This window comes from Pan troglodytes, chromosome X, assembly GCF_028858775.2.
Source record: "Pan troglodytes isolate AG18354 chromosome X, NHGRI_mPanTro3-v2.0_pri, whole genome shotgun sequence".
NCBI classification, from domain to species: Eukaryota; Metazoa; Chordata; class Mammalia; order Primates; family Hominidae; genus Pan; species Pan troglodytes.
The window spans coordinates 54,216,931-54,240,851 of record NC_072421.2 but is presented as its reverse complement, the minus strand read 5'-3'; the positions used below and the strand labels follow the sequence as shown (position 1 = coordinate 54,240,851).

Here is a 23,921-nt window from a genome sequence, read left to right as displayed (position 1 = left end):
AGTGTGATGTTCAGATTAGGAAAGTATACTTATGGAATTCTCTGTAATTGATTTCTTTCATTTATTTGAACATCTTATACTCCACAACTCATGAGGCTCATCAAACCATCTGTGTCTTCATTTCTGCTATTCTAGATACACATTCATCTTTTTAAATCGTAAACAGAAATATCGGTAAAAAATAAAATGAGATTCTAGTTTTCTGAAGCTTCTTGAAAGTCAGTATGGTACATTGAAAAGATAGAGTGTCTTTGTCTAGGCTTTAGAGTTCCAGGCCTGTCTCTGCTGGTAATTAGTTGCAAGAACTTGGGCATGTCAATTTACTTATTCTGGGCCTTGTTTTCCCATTATAAAAGTGGCTTGCACTAGACCTTTTTTTTTGTTTTTAACATTATTTGATTCTTTTTTAATCTTTAAAGTATCTATCTGAGGGAGCTGGTGAAAAGATTAGAGTTTATACTAATTTTTATGAGTACTATTTATTACACTTGATTTATACCTAAGGTAACCATATAATTTGCTGTCCAAACAAGAGGAAACTTTTTTTTTTTTTTTCTTGAGACGGAGTCTTGCTCTGTCCCAGGCTGGAGTGCAATGGCGTGATCTCAGCTCACTGCAACCTCCGCCTCCCGGGTTCAAGCTATTCTCCTGCCTCAGCCTCTCGAGTAGCTGGGATTACAGGCGTCCACCACCATGCCTGGCTAATTTTTGTATTTTTAGTAGAGACAGGGTTTCACCATGTTGGCCAGGCTGGTCTTGAACTCCTGACCTCGTGATCCACCCGCCTCAGCCTCCCAAAGTGTTGAGATTACAGGCGTGAGCCACTGCGCCCAGCCAAGAGGAAACTTTTGAGAGTGAAAGGGAGTACTGTTAGCAATTACTCCAGGACAACAGCTTTAAACCAGGACGACGCAGGTAAACTAGAGTGTGTGTTCACCCTAATTGCACCCCATGTGTGGTTCTGTTAACTGCTTTGTTGGCCAAAGAGTTATCTGATTATCAGTTTTAATTCGTTTTCATGGTTTCCCTGTTGTTGTTTTTTTTTTGTCTTATAGATCCACTGTGTGTGGAGAGTAATGCAGCATCATGCCAACAGTCTCCAGCCAGTAAAAAAGGGATGTTCACAGATGACTTACACAAGCTGGTGGATGACTGGACAAAGGAAGCAGTAGGAAATTCTCTTATTAAGCCAAGTTTAAACCAACTTAAACAAAGTCAACACAAACTAGAGACAGAAAACTGGAATAAAGTATCTGAAGTAAGTTGTTTATACCCAATTCACTTTGTTTACAAGAACTAAAACCATAAAAATTGATGCGCTTAGGCCTATAGTTACAGTCACTGTGAGAGAATAGTATGACTTGATAACATAGAGACTTTTATCCTTTTTTAGATTCATTATGTCTTTGAGCAAATTATATTTTAGACCATGAGTCAGTAAACTTTTGGGGGGAAGGAGCCAGTTAGTTAATATTTTAGGCTTTTCAAGCTATACTATTACAACTACTTAACTCTGTTATAGTGCAAAAGCAGCCATAGAGAATATGTAACCAAATGGGCATGGCTTTGTTCCATTAAAACCTTATTTACAAAAAGAGGTGGTGGGCTGTGGTTTGCCGACCCTTGTTTTAGACTGTTCTATTTTTTTAAAAAAAATCCAGCAAGTATCAAAGAAGAAAGCGTCTGGAATGAAGGTTAATTCAGTCCAGTGTTTCAAGAAGAGTTTGGGTTTTAAGGAAAAGTTTTCCTGTGTTTCACGTCAATATTCTTAGATCTGATAAGTTATTTGTTCATTATGAAAAAGAATTTTAAAGTTATTTAAACTAGAATATTATAAGAGGTGTTTTAAAGAAAAGACGCCTAGTTATTGCATGTGGCCTTAGTCAGGTGTACATGCAATGAAGTGAAGAAAGATGCCCACAATGCATTCTGGAGTAGGAAGAAGTCAGGCTTACAGAACAGCACACATAGTATAATATAATTTATGCAAAATTATATACATTAGATATGCATAGAGAAATATGAAAAGCCATGAAAAATATGCTGGATGGTGGAATTTGGGCCTTATTCTACTTTGTACATTTCTGTGTTTTTGTATTTTTAAAGTAAGTGACTTTTTTTTCAAAATGAGTAAACCTATTAAAATGGAATCAGGGCTTATAATTTTAACCCTCTTAATTGAAAGAGATTTATCTCTGTGTGTTACATTTGTGTACATGTATTGTCATATGTGTACATGTATAGTCATATAGTTTGTTAAAGAAATAATGCATTTATTGTTAATATTGAATAAAAATTTTCAAAATCCTCAATTTCCCAAGCTAGTGAGCAGTATATCTCCTTGGGAGCTCTGTGTATTTATCTTACTTGTGGCACCAATTTATACACAGATAGCATCACCATTGTAAAAATTGGAAGCCTTTAGAGGCAAATTTCAAGACATAAATGCATTTGTACTGCCAGTGAGAGAACCTCTGAGTACTGTGTGAATGGAGGCTTTTGTTGACTAGTTGGAGGGCTGTTTACTGGAGTATAATGGAGGATGTTTGGAGGAAGGGTGAGTAGAAAATGGTGTGTGAATAAAAGTAGTGAACGTCATTTAACAGACTTGGGTTCCAATGTCAGCTCAGTCACTTACTAGTTGTGCGACTTTAGAAAAGTCATTTGATCTATCTGTGCCTCAGTTTTCATGTCTTTCAAACAGAATACCTGCCTTACAGGATTGCTGTGAGGATTAAATGAGATAACACCTATAAAGCTGTACCTTTATAGGTGTTACATAGTAGGTACCCTATATATAGTAACTATTTTTGTATTTGTAGGTTCAGTTGGTTATATCTTTTGTGTGGCAAGCCCATCTCACTAATGCTCTTACATTGTATTGCTCTGTATCTTTACTCAGAAATACTTGTTTGCTTAACAGTTATGTACCAAGCCCTCTGTTAGACATGGGTTTGGTGAGTAAAAACAAGTATGATCCCTATCCTCATGGAATTTATGCTCTGCTAAGACAGCTAGTTAGACATAACAGAATTGCATATACGAATATAAAATTGCAACCGTAATAAGAACTACAAAAGAAAGATATAGGCTATAATATGGGAAATTTGACCTAGTAAAGGAAAGTCAAGGAAAGCTTCACTGAGAAAGTGATGATTAAGCAGAGATCTGAAGGATGAGTAGGTGTTAACTAGGTGAAAAGAGGAAATGATTCCATGCGGAAAGGATCGCATACGCAAAAGCCCTGTATGAGGAAAGGAGCGTGAAGGGATTGAAAGTAGGCCAGTTTGGCTGAAGTGAAGAGAGCAAAGAGGAGTTAGTGCACAATGGATCTAAGGTAGATGGAGTCTTAAAAGTGGTAATGATAAGGAACTTCATCTGTATTTTTTGTTAGTTAGTTTGTTTGTTTTTATTTTTTTTGAGACGGAGTTTCACTCTTGTTGCCCAGGCTGGAGTGCAATGGCGCGATCTCCGCTCACTGCAGCCTATGCTTCCCAGGTTCAACAATTCTGCTGCCTCAGCCTCCTGAGTAGCCGAGATTACAGGTGCTCGCGACCATACTTGGCTAATTTTTGAGTTTTTAGTAGAGACAGGGTTTCACCATGTTGGCCAGGCTGGTCTTGAACTCCTGACCTCAGGTGATCCACCTGCCTTGGCCTCCCAAAGTGCTGGGATTACAGGCGTGAGCCACCGCGCCCAGCCGTCTGTATTTTAAGAAAGATAAATAGCCATTTAAGCCCTAGGGTTGACATGATCAGACTTGTTTTTTGAAAAAATGACTCTGACTCAAGCAAGAGAAAAGGATTATTTATTGGAGGTAAGGGTAGATGTTGGCAGACCAGTTAAGAGTTAGTCATGGTAACTCTTAACTGGTCTGGAAAATGGGAGAAGTTGAGTTGAACAGAAGTGAACAGATTCCAAAAAATGCTTAAGAGATTAAATGGACAAGATTTGGTGATGGAATGGATGTATGGTGAAGGGGAGGTATTAAGGCTAGGTTTCTGGCTCCCATAACTGGATGCTATTCTAGTGTACCAATCACCGAGATGGGGAATGTGAGCAGACAGTGTGCTTTGGTAGGGGAAGATCACACATTTGATTTCTAGGCATTTGTTTCTGAGATGCCTTTGAAATATCCAGGAGAAAATGTATAACCTCTCCAATTTGTCTTTTTTTAAAAATCAGGTTATCTATAAACTAATAATGTTCATTATATAATTTAATCAGTGCAGAAAAGTACAAATTTTAAAATATCACCTTCAAATCCCACCACCCAGAAAGAATTTTCATTAACTTTAGATAAACATCATGTCAAATATCTTTCTATGTATGTATGCATGGAAATAACTATAAAAATGTAAGGCAGGGCAGTTATGAAGATGGCATTAATTAAGGTACATAATTATGGTTAGCACACAGAAAGGTGCTCCAAAAATGGTAGTCCCTAATAGTAACAATAGGAATAGTATGCCAAAAAGACTAGGAAGGAATATTCATTTGTGCAGCAGCAATAGAAAAAAAAAGAATAGGAAGGAATGTAGACTGATAAAAGTATATACCAAATAAACTGATCTTTTGTTTTTATTTTTGTTTTTCTTAGAATACTCCGTCTACTATGGGCTACACATCAACATGGATTTCTTCTCTGTCCCAAATCCGTGGAGCTGTCCCAACTTCCTTGCCACAAGGACTCTCACTCCCTTCATTTCCTGGGCCATTATCATCATATGGAATGCCTCACGTTTGTCAGTATAATGCTGTGGCGGGGGCGGGGTATCCAGTACAGTGGGTAGGAATTTCAGGAACAACACAACAATCTGTAGTAATTCCCGCCCAATCTGGGGGACCATTCCAGCCAGGGATGAATATGCAGGCATTTCCAAGTTCATCAGTGCAGAATCCTGCCACAATCCCTCCTGGTCCTAAATGAATCAGAGTAGATGGTGATAAAAAGGGAGGTTTTTTCAGAATTATTTTCAGGACACCCAAGATATTAAAGTTTCTTCCTCTTGGGTTCTGTCATATTTTCCCTCATTTGAGTTTACTTTAGACTATATATTTTTTGTTCCAGTGTGGTATTTGATACAGCTCATCATTCTGTAGAAATGTGCAGTTTGCACATAGAACACTGCACACAGAAATGTTTTTTCACTTCAAATTCTATCCTCTTTGATACTTGATTTTTTAAAAATACTGTTCAGAATGCTTTAATAAGCTCAGCTTGAGCATTATCATTTCCAGGACACTTTCCATGAATTGTTGAGAAGCTCCCCATCCCCCGCCTTTTTTTTTTTTTTTTTTTTTTTTACTGCTGCTATCTGCAGCTGGATACTTTTCTTTAAAAATGTTTAAAAATTATTTAGATTGATTCTCCCCAAATGTGGATGAACTGAGACCCTCCATCAGCCAGAGTCTTATGGGATCTTCACTTCACATGTTTGTCTTAGGTTTACCTTTCACAGAAGGCAGGGTAACTTGCTGCAGGAAACGTTTTGGTGTATAAAATTAGAATCACTTTTTTTTTTTTTTTGAGATGGAGTCTCTCTCTGTCACCCAGGTTGGAGTGCAGTGGTGTGATCTTGGCTCACTGCTGCAACCTCCCCCTCCTGGGTTCAAGCGATTCTCCTGCCTCAGCCTCCTGAGTAGCTGGGACTACAGGCGCCAGCCACCATGCCTGGCTAATTTTTGTATTTTTAGTAGAGGATGGGGTTTCACTATGTTGGCCAGACTGGTCTCAAACTCCTAACCTTGTGATCCGCCCTCCTTAGCCCCCCCAAAAAATTACAATAATTTTGTCAACCAATACAGAACATGAGCCCTTTTTAAATGTGATTTCCCGTCATCACAGCAGTAGGATGAAGCCTTGTTTTGGGTGAGACAGAGGGAAAGGGAAAAAACAGAATTGTAACAGTTCCTTGATTCTGCAGATACTGCTGCTGTTTTACGATTTCAGTAATAATTCAAAGCAGCTGTCTCCTTGTTTCTCACATGCATACTACATTGGTTTTGAGCATCTGAGAGGCATTGGTTTGTCTTGCATTCTTTTGCAAGGCATATATTGCAGCTGATATGAATCTCGTTTGGGGGGAATCCTTGTATTCCTAACAAGGGGGATTAAAGCTACACCTCAATCCATTCTTCTGAAGTGAAATTTACTTGACACAGTAGGTTTCGAGACTTACATATGAAACACTGGCTTTACAGGGTTCTCAGACATGTGGGGTATACACTGTCCTGCAGTGAGATAGTAGACCCTAGAAGGATACTATTTAAGTTGTCCTTAGCTCTTTTTAATTACAATTTTTAGTTGTTAGAATTTCTTTTTAGTATCTATAGTATCTTAGATGATTTTAGATCTTAAATGAGTTTGGCAGCCTCTTTAGAATCTGAGAGAGATCACTGTCAAGTTGCACTTTACTGGGTTTTATCCAGTTTTAGGAGGAGGGGAGGCAATGTCAAAATGTACACCTTTGGTTTTTAAGAAGGTTAACTATAATAATGTTAAAGGCTAGTCACAGGGTTACCTAATGCTCAGTCTGTGAAACCTAAATAGAATTCTTAAAATGTTATTTACCAACTAAGTATTCATGTTCAAATTACTTACCTTCCACTCTGAAGACTTTAAGGTCATTTCTAATACACATTTACCTAATTAGGAGTTCTGTCTACTAGTAAACATTCCAAATTGCTACCCAACATTACTGTTAACAGATTTTCCTCCGTATTCTTCTAAAAATTATACCCCATGGGCTTGCCAGGTAATGAGGAAAACTTAATGGGTGTACTTTTTTTTTTTTTTTTTTTGCACAGTCTACTTTGTGACATTAAGTACCTCTTTTCCAAAAAAAAAAAAAAAATGTGTTTTATGTTGCTTACCTGAGGATCACATCCATTATCAAGAAGATTCTGTCGCTATAATTTGAGGCATCTAGGGCAGCATTTTGAGAATTGCTGTTGATAAGATCCACTGTTTCTTTTCATAGAACATGATCTGTTTTGTATGAGTCTTTCCAGATGTTAAGTACAGATTCTTCAAATTTCTTGTACAGTATTGGTTTGCAGTTTAAAGTGATTTTAGGACATTAGTGTAATGCAAATGCTTGCATTGCACTGTTTTCCATATGTATAAAAACAATGCTCCTAAAATCCCTAATTCTTTAAAACTGCCTGTGTTTCATTATAAAAAGTTGGCTTTGTGTAATTACACCGAGACATACAACCTATAAAGTGAAAATACTGCAGATTTTAGGACCCCTTCTTCTCTAGTCACAATCATTTTAAACAGTGTACCCCAGGATGAAAAAAGCTCCATGGCTGACATGTACAATTACATGTATTAATGACTGCTCTACATCCTATGTTCTGCCTTTGGCCACCACCTCTATTCCACATATAATTCATCATTCTTGTTTGCCTGCAGACTCTTGCAGTGCCTTGTAATATTTACAATCTTTTCAGGTTTTTGCTGGAAAGAAAAGTAGTCTTCTAAAGTTTGAAGATGGTGAATAGTGTACTGCTGTCTCCATGCTGACTGCAGTAACTGGGTTATCATATATGTTATGTATACATTATGTATATATAACATGTGTACATTTAAAAATACAGAAAAAAGTGAGCTTGTGCAGAAATGGAGAAAACAATGTTATTCTCATCACTGTGGGGTTTTATTAAAATTATTTTTTCCCATGACTTACATGTTTGGTTCAGATTATAGTCACTTTGACTGTAAATACTGGCTAGTTTTCTATCCAGGGCTTTTGCATTATTTCATAATTTTGCTAAATCATATAATAGTGCTATTTTCATCCTTGTCTGAGGTACTTTTCCTCCCCAGAAATAATTAACTTGAGGTAAAGCTCAGAAATTCCCTTCTTAACAAAGAGCCTACTATATAAAAAGGGCCTTCCTTTCCAAAAAACACACAAACCTGTCCTTTTCATTTTCCTTCTTGTAGAGGAGAAAATGGTTGTACTTAACCATCCTGCTTGTAAAGTTTATTCAGAGGATAGTCTGTATGTCCAGCCACCATGTTTACTTCTCAAAGTGCAAGTCTGATGAATAGTACTGTATCTCCATATGTGGTAATGTGAGCATTTCATCATGAAGTACCTGCTGCTATGTCTGTGAAGTTGGGTGTAACATCATAAGAATATGAAACCAGTATTGGTGTAAATCTAATGAAAATAACCCTATGTATATTTGTAGCAGTCTTGAATCTCTATTTAAGGTAATTTGCTGTAATATAACAAATATTCATTCTGTTTTTCATCCCTTCCTTGCCAGTTTTATATCAAGCATGAATTCTAATGGTTTGACAGCAAAATTATCTGTGAAAGTTTAAAAGGCACTTTTCTGCTGTGATTTTTGGATTGAGTGTGGAGTGTTATGTACAGTTTGATGGGATATATCATTTTAGAACCCCAGATTTAATTCTAGTCCAATTAATTTTGTTTAACTACCTCGTTTTCAGTGCTGTTTTGGGTGCACAAGTAAACACTGCCTGTGAAACTTGCTTTTTTGCCTTGATTCTCAGTATTCTTTCAGATTATAAATCTGGTCTGCCTCTTTTTCCCAGTGCTAGCCAACAGTTTGAGATGAGAGGGACCATCACTCTCATCTGTGTTTAAGTGGAGAGCCATGTGCTTCTGTGAAATATGCTTTGGGGATTTGGGGGTGGAGAGCAGAAGAATAATTGAAATTGGTGGCAATATAGGATTTAGGTGTAGGAGTTAGTTATAAAATAAACAAATGGTAAGAAAGTACCTGAATTAGACAATCCAGTGCCTATAACTTTGCATTTTTTATTAGAGATGCATTTCTCGTCTGTGTGCCTAAAGGGCAATGGGTTGAAATTGCTTTAACTACCACAGCGAAATATTTGACAAATCCTTCAGCAATGGCCTATCATTCAACATATATTAGCACAGTGCTAGGTATTTGCAGTGATATTTTGTTACCTTAAAACGGCCAAATGCATTTAGTTGAAATGTAGTTGATAGTAAGGGTTTTATATAACTTTATCCAATCTCTGAAGTTTATGGAAGCATTGACTTTCTTCTTTGCTGTCTTTTCTGAGTGATGAAAATGATGCATTCCTTTTTTTTCCTTGAAAACTCAGCAAATGTTTGTAACCAGATGTTCCTTGTTTCACATGTTTACTGTGTAACACTACAGCATATTTAATATTGGTAAATATTGTATTTCAGTCATTATGCATAAGTACATTCCTGAGGTATATTTGCCATCATTTTGGGATTCAGTTATTTTATCTTCTGTTTGGGTCAGAAAAACTTGAACTATCTGAGGTGGTATGCAGGCCATTTTCTGGAAGATTGTTTTTTGAATCTGTAGTTTATCAAGGACTTGTTCCCCCCCTCCCTTTGTTTAGAAGAGGAATCAGAAAAGGGGGGTGGTGTGTAGAAAAGGCCTTTGATTTGATAGGTGTAATTTCTAAGATTGAAATTTTAAAAATGCAGATCGTAAGATAGTAACACTCAAACTTGATAAAATCCTTTGAATTGAAATTAGTATGAAATTTTTATGGAACCAAATGCCTTCAGGTCACCCTGGAAATAGTCTTTGTATGTGAAAGATCAACACAAACATTGGTCAGGAACCCTGACAGCCAATATATGAAGGAGCCTGGGATAGTAACTAGGTTACACTAAAGTTATTTTCAACTAAGATAGCTAGACGAGTGTACAAACCAATAGCTCCTATTCTGGAAGGTTTTCTTTTTATTAAAAAAAATTCAAACAAGGTTAAAAGTCAAGCAAGAAGGGAAGAGAGAAACTGGGTTCTGAGAAAAAATGTGCCAGTATAAAATAAACTCCTAAATGCGTGCTTGTCATCCTCTAGTTTTTTTTTTAAGTTGAATTTCTTTTCCACTGTAACTTAAGATTTGAGATTGACGTTTGCGGTCCAGAACATACCCTCAGCAGATACAGTGACTAACTGGAAAGTGCAGTTGTTCAAGGTCTGTCATGCTCAATCACCTAAAGCTATAATTTGTTTGATATATTAAGCATGTAGACCTAGTGCAGCATGGGAGCCACTCAGGAAGTTTATGCAATTAATAAACTTTCAGCATAATTTACTATGAAGTATGCAGAATTTCACCCTCTTCTCCACACTTAACATTTAGTTGTATATGTGAACTCTCCTTTCTTAACTGGGGAATGTAGCATTATATAGAATGTTGTTAAAGTTAATTTTAATCCTTTTTGACATTAACCTTTTTTTTTTTTTTGGTAAACCAAGTGATCTGCCTTTCAGCAACTGTCTTATTTTGGTTCTTTGAAACTGTGATTTTTATTTCATTTGTACCCAACCATTGTAAGTATTTTGTTTTGTTTCCTGGAAATTCTGTTTTGAAACAGAAAATAAAGGCTGTGTTAAATGAGTATGTTATCTTATTAAAATGCTGCCATAGTCACTGCAATCATCTGGCTAAAACTGGTTCTTCATTTACCAAATGTAATTTAGCAGATTTAGAACATTTAGTCCTGTAAACTATGCTGGCCTAAAAAAACTAACCAAGCTGCGTGTTACCTCTTGATTTACAGTTCCAACAAATTGAGTTGGACTTCATTTTCACGCTTGTACATGAGCCATAATTGTAACAGTTGCTCTCATTTACTGAACACATACTGTGTTAGCTAGGCTTTTACCTGCGATATTTTTAATTCACACAAAATCCTATAAGATGGGTCTGTTACTATTTCCACTTACAATGCAAATTTGAGGATCAGAGAGATTAAAGAATTTACTAGGGCCACATAGCTAGTCAGTAGTGAAGCCTGGATCCAAACCCAGATCTGTCTGTCTGCACAGCTCATGGGAAAAACCCTAGGCCACACTGATTCTCAGATGTACTACATGCATAATAATTCAGATACATTTAGAGTAGGCCTTTATCTAATAGGATTTGTATGTACACACTTTTTTTTTTTTTTTTTTTTTTTTTTTTGAGACGGAGTCTCTCGCTGTCGCCCAGGCTGGAATGCAGTGGTGCGATCTTGGCTCACTGCATCCTCCACCTCCCGGGTTCAAGCGATTCTTCTGCCTCAGCCTCCCAAGTAGCTAGGACTACAGGCGTGTGCCACCACGCCCGACTAATTTTTGTATTTTTAGTGGAGACGGGGTGTCACCATATTGGCCAGGCTGGTCTCAAACTCCTGACCTCGTGATCCACCCGCCTTGGCCTCCCAAAGTACTGGGATTACAGGCGTGAGCCACCTTGCCTGCCCCACTTTTTTTTTTTTTTTCCAGACAAGGTCTCATTCTGTCACCCAGGCTAGAGTGCAGTGGTGCAATTACGGCTCACTGCAGCCTCAACCTCCTGGGTTCAAATTGATCCTCCCTCCTCAGCTCCCCGAGTAGCTGGGAGCACAGGCACCTGCCACCACACCTGGCTAATTTTTGTATTTTTCATAGAGATGGGTTTTCACCATGTTGCCCAGGCTGGTCTTGAACTCCTGGGCTCAAGCAATCCTCCCATCTCGGCCTTCCAAAGTGCTGGGATTACAGGCATGAGCCACTGCACCCAACCTGTATGAACACTTTTTACATGTCTTTCATGAAGTTGTATCCAGTGCTTATTTCACAGTTTCAGAAGGAGGTTTTTATGGCCCAAGCAAGGATTCAAAGTGTTCCCTATGCACAAACTTATTAAGAAGTATTTCCTTTCATGTTGATAGTGTGTATCGTCCACCTTTAGAAAAACACGTATTTGGATATCTCCCTCCCACACTTCTCATTCGTCACTCTGCACTGACTTGAGAAGCTCAAGACTGGGTCAGATCACTTGCTCATCTGGTAGCTTAGGGAGAAGGACATGCATATGCTTATGCAAACAACCCTGGATGAAGAGTAATAGGCCTACCAGAAATATTCAAGATTAGATGAGTGTTTTAAAGGTGTTTTTAAATATATGTTATCTTGATTTACTGACCCAATGACTGTGAGTCATTCTATCTTAGGTGATCCTTAAAGGGAGGCAACAAGGTACATGTGGAATAAGCATGGGTTTTTTTTGATTCACAGACCTCTCGAAGCTATATTTCCTTACTTGTAAAATGAGGTGGTTATGAGTATTAAATGAGACGTGTTAAGGCAACTAACCCTGTCTCTACTAATTGCACTTATTGTTAGATATCACTGGTGACTTTCACAGTAAACTTGCACTTGGGAAATTAAACTGGTTTGGAAATGGGCCCTGATTCTGATTATAGTTAATACAGATACCTTTTGGAGTCCAGCAGACCTGGAGTTGTATTCTATCTTACGGACTTGGGAAAATTGCTTGACTTTTTAGCCTCAATTTCCTTATCTGTAAAAAGGATAATTCCCTCAGTGAGGTTGTTTTGAGGTTGAATGAAAAAGCATATAAAGGGCTTATCACTGTGCCTGATACATAGTAGGTTTGCTCAAATAACTTACACAAGGGACCTTACAGATCATTATTGTAAATGAGGACAAAACAGAGGTGACAAAAAAACTGAACTCAATCCGTGGGTCAACATAAGGTCTGTTGGTGGAAAAAATTGGGTGTTGGCCCAAAAGGGGCAAGATGATGTAATAAAGTGAGGTGTAGAGGTGAGAGTGTTTAAGTTGGGGAATAAGACCAACATAGACCCTTTTAAAATATGCCATCATTAATGAGCACCACTTAGTAAAAGAATGAGATAACAGGCCAGGCGCAGTGGCTCACGCCTGTAATCCCAGCACTTTGGGAGGCCGAGGTGGGTGGATCATAAGGTCAAGAGATCGAGACTATCCTGGCCAACGTGGTGAAACCCCGTCTCTACTAAAAATACAAAAATTAGCTGGGCATGGTGGCACACACCTGCAGTCCCAGCTACTCAGGAGGCTGAGGCAGGAGAATCGCTTGAACCCAGGAGGTGGAGGTTGCAGTGAGCCAAGATCGCATCACTGCACTCCAGCCTGGCGACAGAGTGAGACTCCATCATACACACACACAGAATGACATAACAGAATTACATCTGTGACTAGGGTTTAGAAAGAGGTGAATAGTTGGGGAGTGGGGAGAAGATGGACATTATAATAGGAGCTCAAGACAGGAGTGAAGTATAGCATAAATGATGGTCTAGATAGGAGCAAGACCTTGGGCTAGGTGGAGAAAAGACTATCATAAAATTCTGGAATTGGAAAGGACTAGTTCACATGCATGTTACAAATGAGGAAGTAGGCTTAGGAATTTAACCAGTATTTATAAACGTTCTCCATTCCAGCTCAGTGGTTCTCAACCCTGACTGTATATTAGAATCACCTTGGGAACTATTTTTAAAAATGTTTTAGTTGTACAACAATATGAATATACTTAATATTACTGAACCATATACTTAAAAATGGTTATGATGGTAAATTTTATGTGTATTTTACAATTAAAAATAAAATTTTTAAATTTAGTGTCTGGGCCCCATCTCTAGAATCACCATCATCTTAAAAAGCTTCCCAGGTGACACTGATAGGTGACTTGGGTTGAGAACCACTGTCATTGTTTACTAATCAAATGACTTTCCTACTGTCAGCCAGTTGCTGATTCAGGTAACACAAGCAATATGGCAACCTCATTAGACCTTCTGATGAATTATTTCCTATAACTCTATGACCTCATAGCCTCTCAAAGAGGCCCCAAGGATTTGGGCAATAGAGAAAGCTAAGTGGACCTCTTTCAGAAACTGAACAGCTAGTTCCTACTTCAGTGGAATGATGACATAAGATTGAGTTTGATGTGAACTCTCCATATAACCTCTTTATGCTTCTCCCCACCCTTCATAAGAGTTAACATTTCTTAGGTGCTTATTGTGCCAGTTATTATGCTAGTGCTCTACAATGTCATTTAATCTTCACAAGCTTCTAAGGTATCATTACTTATCACCTTTCTGTGCTCCTTGACTGTCTTTAAAACTGCTTTCTTCCAGTGCCCAGCTTTATTCCTGGCATGTAGTAGGTATTAAATAAATCTGTTGAATAAATTAATAGGCCCCCATTTCACAGATACAGGAAGGGTACAAGAGGCTAAGCAACTTGTTAAAACTATACAGCTAATAAAAAGTTGAACTGGTATTGGAAACCAGTTCTTGGCTCCAAAGCACACATTCTGAAATGCTATTCTATGACTTCCATCCTGTATAGTTTCTCCTGTACTATTTATGTTAGGAATCTTGTGTTTAAGTAGTGTAAACACAATTTGAACAAGTTTAAGCAAAAATAGGAATTTATAAAGATAGGGGTGCCTCAAAGAACCCAGGGATAATACAGATGGGCCTTAGGAGCAAATGAACCAGGTGTCTGAATACAGCCAGGATTTTTCATGTCTTCTTCTCCAGCTCAATCAAATTCTCTGGGAATGTCCCTAAAGGATGGCTCCTGCTGCAACCATGAGGATAAGGTAGATAAGATGGTAGAAAAGGGGTGCTGCAGAGACAGTCTAATAGATATTTATCTATCAACCTCCTCTTGGCTGTCCCATAAACATGCTGTTTTCCCCATACCTACAATTCCCAAAATGCCAGCACCTAACATTAGCCATGGACAACTGCTGGTCATATGCAACTACTGCATTCAGAAGCAATGGTATGGCAAGGACATAATCTTTCCTCCTCTAGTTCAGTGACAATGTAAATATGGCTGCTCTTGATCTCACAACCTCTGATAAACTTAATTGCCACCAATAGATCTAATATGCAAGAGTAGAGAAATAATTAGATAACCACAATCAAAATGCCCTTTTAGGAGCCAGCACGGTAGCTCACGCCTATAATCCCAGCACTTTGGGAGGCCAAGGTGGGCAGATCACTTGAGGTCAGCAGTTAGAGACCAGCTTGGCCAACATGGTGAAACACCATCTCTACTAAAACTACAAAAATTAGCTGGGCGTGGTGGCATGTACCTGTAATCCCAGCTACTGGGGAGGCTGAGGCAGGAGAATCGCTTGAGCCTGGGAGGCGGAGGTTGCAGTGAGCTGAGATCCCACCACTGCACTCCAGCTTGGGTGACAGAGTGAGACTCTGTCTCAAAAAAAAGCCCATTAGGCCGGGCACGGTGGCTCACGCCTGTAATCCCAGCACTTTGGGAGGCCAAGGCGGGCGGATCACGAGGTCAGGAGATCGAGACCATCCTGGCCAACATGGTGAAACTCCATCTCACCTAAAAATACAAAAATTAGCTGAGTGTGGTGCCACACACCTGTAGTCCCAGCTACTAGGGGAGCTGAGGCAGGAGAATCACTTGGACCCAGGAGGTGGAGGTTGCAGTGAGCCGAGATTGCGCCACTGCACTCCAGCCTGGCGACAGAGCGAGACTTCATCTAAAAAAAAAAAGCCTATTTAGGAAAGGAGGGGTCACACCATTATCAGCCACCAGGTCCATTTCCACCTGGATCAGAATAAAAGAAAGAAATTACAGGCATATAAAAAATGGCAATCAATTTACTGATGTACCTCCTTGCTTAACCAGTCTGGACATGGGCCTAAGAGTATGTTCTAGAAAAGCAGTGATTCTCAAACTCAAGAGTGCGGCTAGAATCACCTGAAGGGCTAGTAAGACCTGCAAAAACTCGGCAGGTACACTCCATTCAAACCCCTGCACTAAGAGACTTCACCAAACATTAGCATGGTTTCTGGCAGTCTTAAGATTGAATCCCTGAGAAGACCCAGCTCACTTTTTGTTTTGTTTTGTTTTTTTGAGATGGAGTCTCACTCTATTGAGCAGGCTGGAGTGCAGTGGCGCAATCTCAGCTCACTGCAACCTCCGCCTCGCAGGCTCAAGTGATTCTCGTGCCTCAGCCTCCCGAGTAGCTGGGATTACAGGTGTGCGCCACCATGCCTGGCTAATTTTTGTATTTTGAGTAGAGACGGGGTTTTGCCATGATGGCCAGGCTGATCTCAAACTCTGACGTCAAGTGATCCGCCCGCCTCAGCCTCCCAAAGTGCTGGGATTAACAGGCATGAGCCACTGCACCCAGCCCCAGCTCACTTTTGAATTCCCTGTCAGGAAAAACTTTCAGTTTGTTCTAGTCCACACCTAAGGATAGGCCTCAGCTTCTCTTTATTTTATTTATTTATTTATTTATTTTTTTATTTTTATTTTTATTTTTTGAGATGGAGTCTCTCTCTGTCGCCCAGGCTGGAGTACAGTGGCGCAATCCTGGCTCACTGCAACCTCCACCTCCTGGGTTCAAGCAATTCTCCTGCCTCAGCCTTCCCAGTAGCTGGGATTACAAGTGTGCGCCACCATGCCTGGCTAATTTTTTTGTATTTTTAATAGACATGGGGTTTCACCATGTTGGCCTGGCTGGTCTCGAACTCCTGACCTCAGGTGATCCACCTGCCTGGGCCTCCCAAAGTGCTGGGATTACAGGCGGGAGCCACCAAGCCTGGCCTGCTTCCCTTTCTTAGGGCATTTAGTAAAAAAGGGCTTAGTATTGTAAATCCTTCCTCTGTTCCTTTGAGATGTTTATGTATTTCCTACAAACTACAGAGTGTTTGTTTCTCAAGGGCCTAGAAGCCAGTCCTTTGAAATGTAGGGTAGGGCCTCTGTCTCCCAGTCTCTGGGAGGATAAAAATCTAACTTCAGTAATTGCCAGGTAGCAGACACAGCTGGCCTAATGACATTTATACTGAGAAACCCTCTGTAATTTTTCACTTCCATGACTCTACTGAGTCCCTGCTTGCTTTCCTTCCCTACTCCCTCATTTTCCCTCTAAAATGCCCAGTCACCTCTGTGCAAATCAGAATGAAGCTCAACTCTTTCCTCTTCTGTCAGTAGTTACTGAATAAAATCTGTCTTCACTGCTTTAACTAATGTTACTTAAACCACAGATTTCTGGCCCCACACTCAGAGTTTCTGATCCTGGAGGTCTGAGGTGAAGCCTGAAAATGTACATTTCTAATAGTTTGCAGGTGATGCTGATGTGCTTGCTCCAGAGACAAACTTTTGAGAATCACTGCTCTGGTCAGGCACGGTGGCTCATGCCTGTAATCCCAGCACTTTGGGAGGCCAAGGTGGGCAGATTACCTGAGGCCAGGAGTTTGAGACCACCCTGGCCAACATGGTGAAACCCTGTCTCTACTAAAAATACAAAAATTAGCCAGGCGTGGTGGCGCATGCCTGTAGTCCCAGCTACTTGGGAGGCTGAGGCAGAAGAATCACCTGATTGCTTGAACCTGGGAGGTGTAGGTTGCAGTGAGCCGAGATCGCGCCACTGTACTCCAGCCTGGACGATAGAGTGAGACTCCATCTCAAAAAAAAAAAAAAAAAAAAGAGAGAATCACTGCTCTGGCTGATCAATTATGGTCCCTATTCACAGATTTGATCTTCTAGTGATACAGATTCTTTAAAACCTTATTTGACTGCCTGTTGGTTTCATTTGAGGGGACTCAGAATGCTAAAAACAAGTGCCAAGAATCTTGTCAAGTTAGGCTCTTTGAAGCTTCAGATCTGCTAAAGGGAACAGCCTGGATCATCCTGTTGTGGCTTCTATTCATCACATTTAGGAGTGCTGGAGAACAAGGAGTACTACTTAGGAGGCAGATATAGATAACTTCGTTCCAATTGCCTTGATGCCAGTTTCCTAACTGGTGAAACCTTTGAGACAAAATTGAGATTCTGCTGTAATTCAGCAAGGCCAATGAATATCTGACCCTCAGCAAATGCAGATCTCTTGATATAAGCAAAAGGGGCTGCTGTTTTGAGTCCCAAGAGCAATAAGCAAATGCTTCACTGCCAAATAACACAGAATGCCAACTTCCTTCCCATCAACTGATGCAGAGGTCTCTGATCTCTATCTGTTCTACGTTTTAGGGTCTCTACAAAAAATAAAATTATTCAGGCGTGGTGGCATGTGTCTGTAGTCCCAAGCTACTCAGGAGGCTGAGGCTGAAGTCGAGGCTGCAGCGAGCTGTAATCACACCACTGCATTATCTGGAAGCTGGGAATTGAACACAATGAAGACTCTATTTCTCACCTTTGTTCTTCTCTGAAAGTCTGCATTTTTTCTCTCTTTCTGCAGACCAGCATCTTTCACTTCTGTCCCTCTGGTGGGAAAATTGGTTGACAGCTTCCAAGCTTTACACTTAGAGAAAAGCTGGTATCTCTTGTCCAATTGCAAATTTCCAGAAAATGAGATTTTGATTGCCCCAGGTTGGATTAGCTGCCCACCTCTGACCCAATAAGCTATGGTTATAGGAACACGACAGTTTTTGCCATAACCCTATAAATGGGGGAAGGTGGAGGGTCAATTCCCGGAAAAGAGGGGCTGGGCAGACCGTCCCACAGGTGTCCATTATACTAAAAAACCTCCATTCCTTCCATCCTTCATCCCTTCAAGCCACTGCTCTCTCCTTTCACTGCTTGCTTTCAAGAGTTAACTATGTACACTGCCTTGCCATCTACTTATTCTTTGACAATCTGGCTTGTTCCATCTCCACTATTTTATAATTTCCTTTATGTAGCTTGAAGCTTTTTTGCTTTTGCATCCTAATAGAGTATTCCCCTATCTCATTCATCCCGATCACTCTTGGGTTCTGCACTTCTGCATTCTAACTCTGCCTGCCATTATCTCCCATCTTCCAGTAAGTTCCAAGCCAGATCTGGCTACTACTCATTTCAGATCTTGTTTTCTGCTTTATTCCTGCTGAAAGAGTGGGCCGGCCCTAAAAGCCAGAAAGAAGACAGGCACTGCATCTGTTTCATCTCAGTATGTTGAAAATACATTTTTCAAAAGATTATGACTCCATATATCTGAAATTAGAGCCCTTGCAGCTATTTAGAAAAGTTCCCGACAGACTAAAACACAATGAAGTTTGGAAACCAAAGGCCCTAACCATAGGACATAGTGGATCTGGGAGTACCAAAAAGGTACAATTTGTAATGTAATTTGTGTTGGTAATTATCTCCCTGCCCAAAGAGATGCTGAGGGCAAGGATATTCGATTTAACTTTGTCTCTGCATTACCTTAGGCAAGTAAATAATGTAAGTTTCTTTTTATTTATTTATTTCTTTTTTGAGACGGAGTCTGGCTCTGTCACCAGGCTGGAGTACGGTGACATGATTTTGGCTCACTGCAACCTCCGCCTCCCAGGTTCAAGCGATTCTCCTGCCTCAGCTTCCCCAGTAGCTGGGATTACAGGCACGTGCCACCACGCCCGGCTAATTTTTGTATTTTTAGTAGAGACGGGGTTTCACCATGTTGGCCAGGATGGTCTCGATCTCCTAACCTCGTGATCTGCCCGCCTCGGAGGGATTACAGGCGTGAGCCACCGCGCCCGACCAGTTACGTCTTTCTTAATTGGGACCAACAGCTCTTTAAATATTATCTTTCCACTAAGGGGAAAATCCTCCCTCCTGGGGAGTTTTAGCTCACTTCAGCTGAATTCAGTCAATCCACTCTAACTTCCATTCCCATGATGCATCAATCCATCCCCCAAAACTCTTTTTCCAGGAAAAAGCAGTAAATAACCTAAGCAACTCAGTGAGATGCAAGGAGTTGGAGTGCAACTCCTAAACACTCATCATCACGCCCCGCTTCCTGTGACCCTGTGAGCACAAGGGCTGAGAAGGGTGGTAGTCTGGTTCCTCGACTATATCCTAAGGCCATAGAGAAGACTACAACTACCAAGATGCCCCTCTCCCCGCCCCGCCCCTCCTCGCTCCCCTTCCTCCAGCTAGAAAGCGTGTACCACCGAGAAGACGAGGCAACATGGCTCCCGGAGGTGGAAGAAAGAGGCTTCACCCCTTCTAAAGCGGGAAGAAGAGCGGCCGGAAAGGAGAAAAAAGAGAAGTGACTAGAGCCCATCCTCGCTTTTATCCTCCCAGCCTCTCCCGGGTCCGGTCTGCCCCTCCCCTTCTCTCTACCCAAATCCAATTTGTGGTCTCCTCCCCTCCCCGCCCTCATTCCCTCGCTTCCTCACCCCTCCCCTCTGGAATCCTTTTCCCGCCCCCCCCCTCGCCCCCCGCGGAGTGCGCACGCGCCCGCCCCCAGCTTCGCGCCCAGATCGTCGCCTATCCTGCTTGCGCAGCCGCTATTGCGTCTGCCCACCGACGAAGCATGGGTGTCCAGGGCTTCCAAGAGTTCCTGGAGAAGCGCTGTCCCGGGGCCGTGGTGCCCGTGGACCTCCTAAAACTCGCGCGCACGGTCTCGCGCCAGCAGCAGCAGCAGCACTTGCACCGCCAGCTGCCGCCGACTGCAGCCCTAGCGCCCGGGGCTCCACGCGCCGCCAGGGGCTCCGTGCCTCTGCAACCGCCGCTTCCGCCCGCTGCCTTGGGTGCCTACTCCGGGGGCGCGGGGCCGACTCGGCACCATCACCCCGCTCACCACTTCCACCATCATGGCCAGGCGCAGCCCGGGCTGCACCCTCCGCTGCCGCCGCCGCCGCCCCCTCCGCTGCCCGGGGCCCGGGTGCTGGTGGACGCCGGCTCGGCGCTGCCGCGGCTCTATGGCGGCTACCAGACGGATTGGGTGTGTGGCGGCCAATGGAACGCCATGCTGGGCTACTTGTCAGCGCTGTGCCAGGCTTGTGCCTATCCTGGCGGCGACGGCCTGGAGCTCGTGGTCATGTTCCCGGGGGGCCTGGGCAAGGACCGGCTGGCCGAGTGGGGCCGTCGGTGCCAGGCCGAGCGGCAGACAGCGCAACTGATCGTGGGACACGTGGGCAACAAGGGCACCCCTCCACCGCGGGCCTGGTTCCTGCCACCGGCCTGCCTGAGCCACTGCGTGAGGCTAGCACTCATCCGCTTCCGGGTCAAGGTGAGGGAGGGGCCGGATCTTAAATAATAAGCCCCACACCTATTCCCTCCCAACTAAATACCTAACCACCTACCCACTTACCCACTACCCTACCTCCCATCTACCCACCCACCTACCCGCCCAACAGCTAACCTACCTGCCTAACTACCCTCTACCATTTTATCCATTTACCTCCCACTTCATACCACCCCCTACGGATTCACTCACCTACATGGCCATATCTCTACTCATGTCATCCCAGTAGCTCACTTTAGCTTCCCTTATCCAGTTGGCCTACCACTAGGTTTCAGCAGAATCTAGTCAGAATTTCTTTTGTAGCCTCATCTTTCTCCTGCTGTCTTCTGCCTCAAACTGAAATGCCTCAACCCTGCTTTTGCCAGTTGACATCTCTCTCCTGTATCTCTTTCCAACCTCGCAGTAAATCACTTAAGCAGGTGTGAACTGAACACCTTTCTTCTACATTGTTTTTCCGTCTTCACCCACTGCTGCTTTTTTACCCATCTGTCCATTCAGCCTTTTTCATTTCAACATGCATCTTCTTCCTCCTGCCTTAGCCTAAACACATAAAAACCCACTGATTCAGTCACTGTTCAAGTATTAACGCACTGAGTGTAAGGGTTTTAAAGACATGTGAGACACTGCTCATGCCCTTGGAAAGTTAAATGTATACACATGAAACATTTAATTATAGCAATGTGTATGTGATTATGCCTTATGGTCCAGACAGTAAGTACAGTTCCTGTTTTCTGTATGTGGGGGTGGTGGGATATCTTTGGACTAAAGTGGTCAGGGGAGGCTTCCCTGAAGAAGTCGGACCTCACCTGGGTCTTCAAAGATGGATTGGATTTGAATGAGTCACAAGCTTGGGAGGAGGCTGCTTTAAGTGGGAGGAAGAAAATGAGCAGAAGCAAAAAGGAATATTAAGTATGCAAGGCCCCATAGGCAGTTAAGTCCAATGTGCATGTAGTTGGGTCACTGCATATGGGGCCTGGGGAACAGCTTGGCAGCATCCCCAGTTCTTGGCACCACTGCTGCTGCTCTGTTGCTTTCCCATACTCTTAGGTTTCAAGTTCCTACGTGTAGAGAATAGCAAGGCTTGGGAAGTAAAGGAGGTGGGCAGGAAGAAGAAAAAGAAAAGTAGTACAGGGTTGGGTAGAACTAAACCGCAAACCTATTTCCCCAACCAAGGTTCTTGGGGGTTGTCCTTACAGTTAGACAGAACAGGGGATTGTGGGAATCACTTAAGAAGTGGTGTCGGCTGGAGTAATGAGGAGGAAAGAAATTTTAGCTCAGAGACTAAAAGACCTAAACAGAGAAGCTTGCTGTGGTTATAGAGCTTGTGGCTAGAGTCCAGTCATGCTAGACTCGTTCTCAGCATCAAATCTGTGCCTAGAGTGCCTAGATTATAGTTGTTTTAATTTAAACTAATCCAAACGTGAGCTATCTCATACAAGGTTAAAAAAAAAAAAAGCACACATTTGCTTGCTCTTCTGACTGAACATTTTAAGGTAGATTCTTTATTCATGGCCATTCTTTCCACTTTGTTTTCACTGCTACCACCCAGGCTTTTAAGGACTTTTTAACCTCGTTGTTATTAACCTGGTTGCTGGCAATAGTGACCACATTGATGGAATATTTACTATGTTTTAGGTGTCGATCTATGCACTTCTTTTAAAAAAAATTACCTCATCATCCTCGCAATAACCTATGAAGCAGTATTATCCCTGTTTTCCAAATGAGGAAACTGAGGCACGGGCTTAGAAACTTGCCCAAAGTCACCCAGAGATAAGTGGCAGGGCTGAGATTTGTGCCTATGTGGTCTTCCTCCAAAGCTCATACTCTAAACAACAGTGCTGCTCTAAAATGAATCTTTCTAAAGTACCACTGTGATTAGATCATTTCCCCACTCAGCTAAACTCTTCCTTGGCTCCTGGGTAAAGACGTGTTCAGGTCATTCACTTACTTTTTTATTAGAGTGCTTGCTGTAGGCTAAGTACTAGCTGCTTGCTGAGGACTGAGAGGTAAATAAGGGGATCCCGTCCTCAAGGAGGACAAGGTTTAGTGAAAGAGATAATAAATTGCAGATACTGTGGGCTAATTGCAAATGATGAAAAATGTGGCCCCTATAGGGGGCATGGTTAATTTTGAGTAAGGGAGTGAAAGTTGGGGAAGGCTTCACCGATGGTGCTAAGCCATGAAGAGGGCTGTAGATAGTTCAGATAGCGGACAAGGGTGTGGAGACCCGAATAGCCAGTTATGAGCTCTGAATAGATTTTGATTGGAGGTTGGCAGGAGGGTTGAACACTTGAGTATGGGTTTGTGGTGTCCAAAGTTTTTTTTGTTTATATACCCCATCAGTCAAAATCTTTAGAGAAGCAGCCCTTGGTATATTTTTGTCATACTTCACTACACAGTCTCATTTTTAAAATCCCAGCAGTTAATAAAAAAAGATGGATTGAATAGATGGATATGTGATAAATCAGGTATAGTAAAAATAGTAGAATCTCAGTCACGGGTATTCAGATGTTCACGTAAAATTATCTCAACTTTGCCATGTGTTTGAAGTTTTTCATAATAAAATGTTGGGGAAAAATTCCCAGCAGTCCTCTTTAGTCCTTAGAAGCACTCTTGGGGAATGTATAAATCTTATTCCCTGTGCTAGATTATAAACAAACTCTGATCTTTTTGTATTCTCCATAATGTCCTGTGTACTTTGGGTGCAGGGTACATTGTTTTTTTCCATAGTGAATAGGTCAATGATCCTAAGAGAATGGATTGTAGAAGTGACTTTTTAAGAGTGTAGTGTGGCTCTTAATATAATGGATTTAAGACCAGCTCCAAAATTGCATATCTAAAGTGTCTGTCGATGTTACTAATGAGTGAAGTTCTCTCTCGGTTCTGGTCAGTGACTTTTTTGTTGTTACTGGAGTGATAAAGAACTCCCTGGATTGTAGCACAGACTTGAAAGGTATTGATTAATAACCGATTGTGGCTTCCCTTTTCAGAGGAGTGTTCTACCGTCTTGAAGGTGGGAATTTTTCACTTGGATGATCTGCATGCCTACTGTTTCTTTTGACTGAATGTCAGTGCCTCAGAACAAAACCCACTACTGTATCTCTCCCCTCTTTGGTTTTGTTCTTCAGGCTAG

General features: G+C 41.7%; 2 protein-coding genes across 12 annotated transcripts in view; both read left to right on the top strand.

The window, feature by feature from the left end:
- WNK3 (WNK lysine deficient protein kinase 3) overlaps positions 1 to 8,512 on the top strand; it is a 162,610-nt gene extending 154,098 nt beyond the window's left edge. For 5 of the 8 annotated variants that reach the window (XM_024353380.3, XM_024353381.3, XM_024353378.3 and 2 more), the window contains exons 23-24: positions 1,056 to 1,258; positions 4,601 to 6,841. In XM_024353380.3, coding sequence (XP_024209148.1) covers positions 1,056 to 1,258; positions 4,601 to 4,930 — 533 coding nt within the window. In that variant the 3' untranslated portion in view covers positions 4,931 to 6,841. Of the gene's footprint in view, positions 1 to 1,055; positions 1,259 to 4,600 lie in introns of all 8 variants that reach the window. The other 3 variants (XM_054676971.2, XM_024353382.3, XM_024353376.3) reach the window with 1 other exon arrangement.
- An 11,180-nt stretch (positions 8,513 to 19,692) lies between these two features.
- Positions 19,693 to 23,921, top strand: part of FAM120C (family with sequence similarity 120 member C) — a 109,174-nt gene continuing 104,945 nt past the window's right edge. For 3 of the 4 annotated variants that reach the window (XM_016943768.4, XM_016943772.4, XM_016943770.4), the window contains exon 1: positions 19,970 to 20,773. In XM_016943768.4, the coding sequence (XP_016799257.2) occupies positions 20,075 to 20,773 (699 nt within the window). In that variant the 5' untranslated portion in view covers positions 19,970 to 20,074. Of the gene's footprint in view, positions 20,774 to 23,921 lie in introns of all 4 variants that reach the window. The other variant, XM_016943771.4, reaches the window with a different exon arrangement.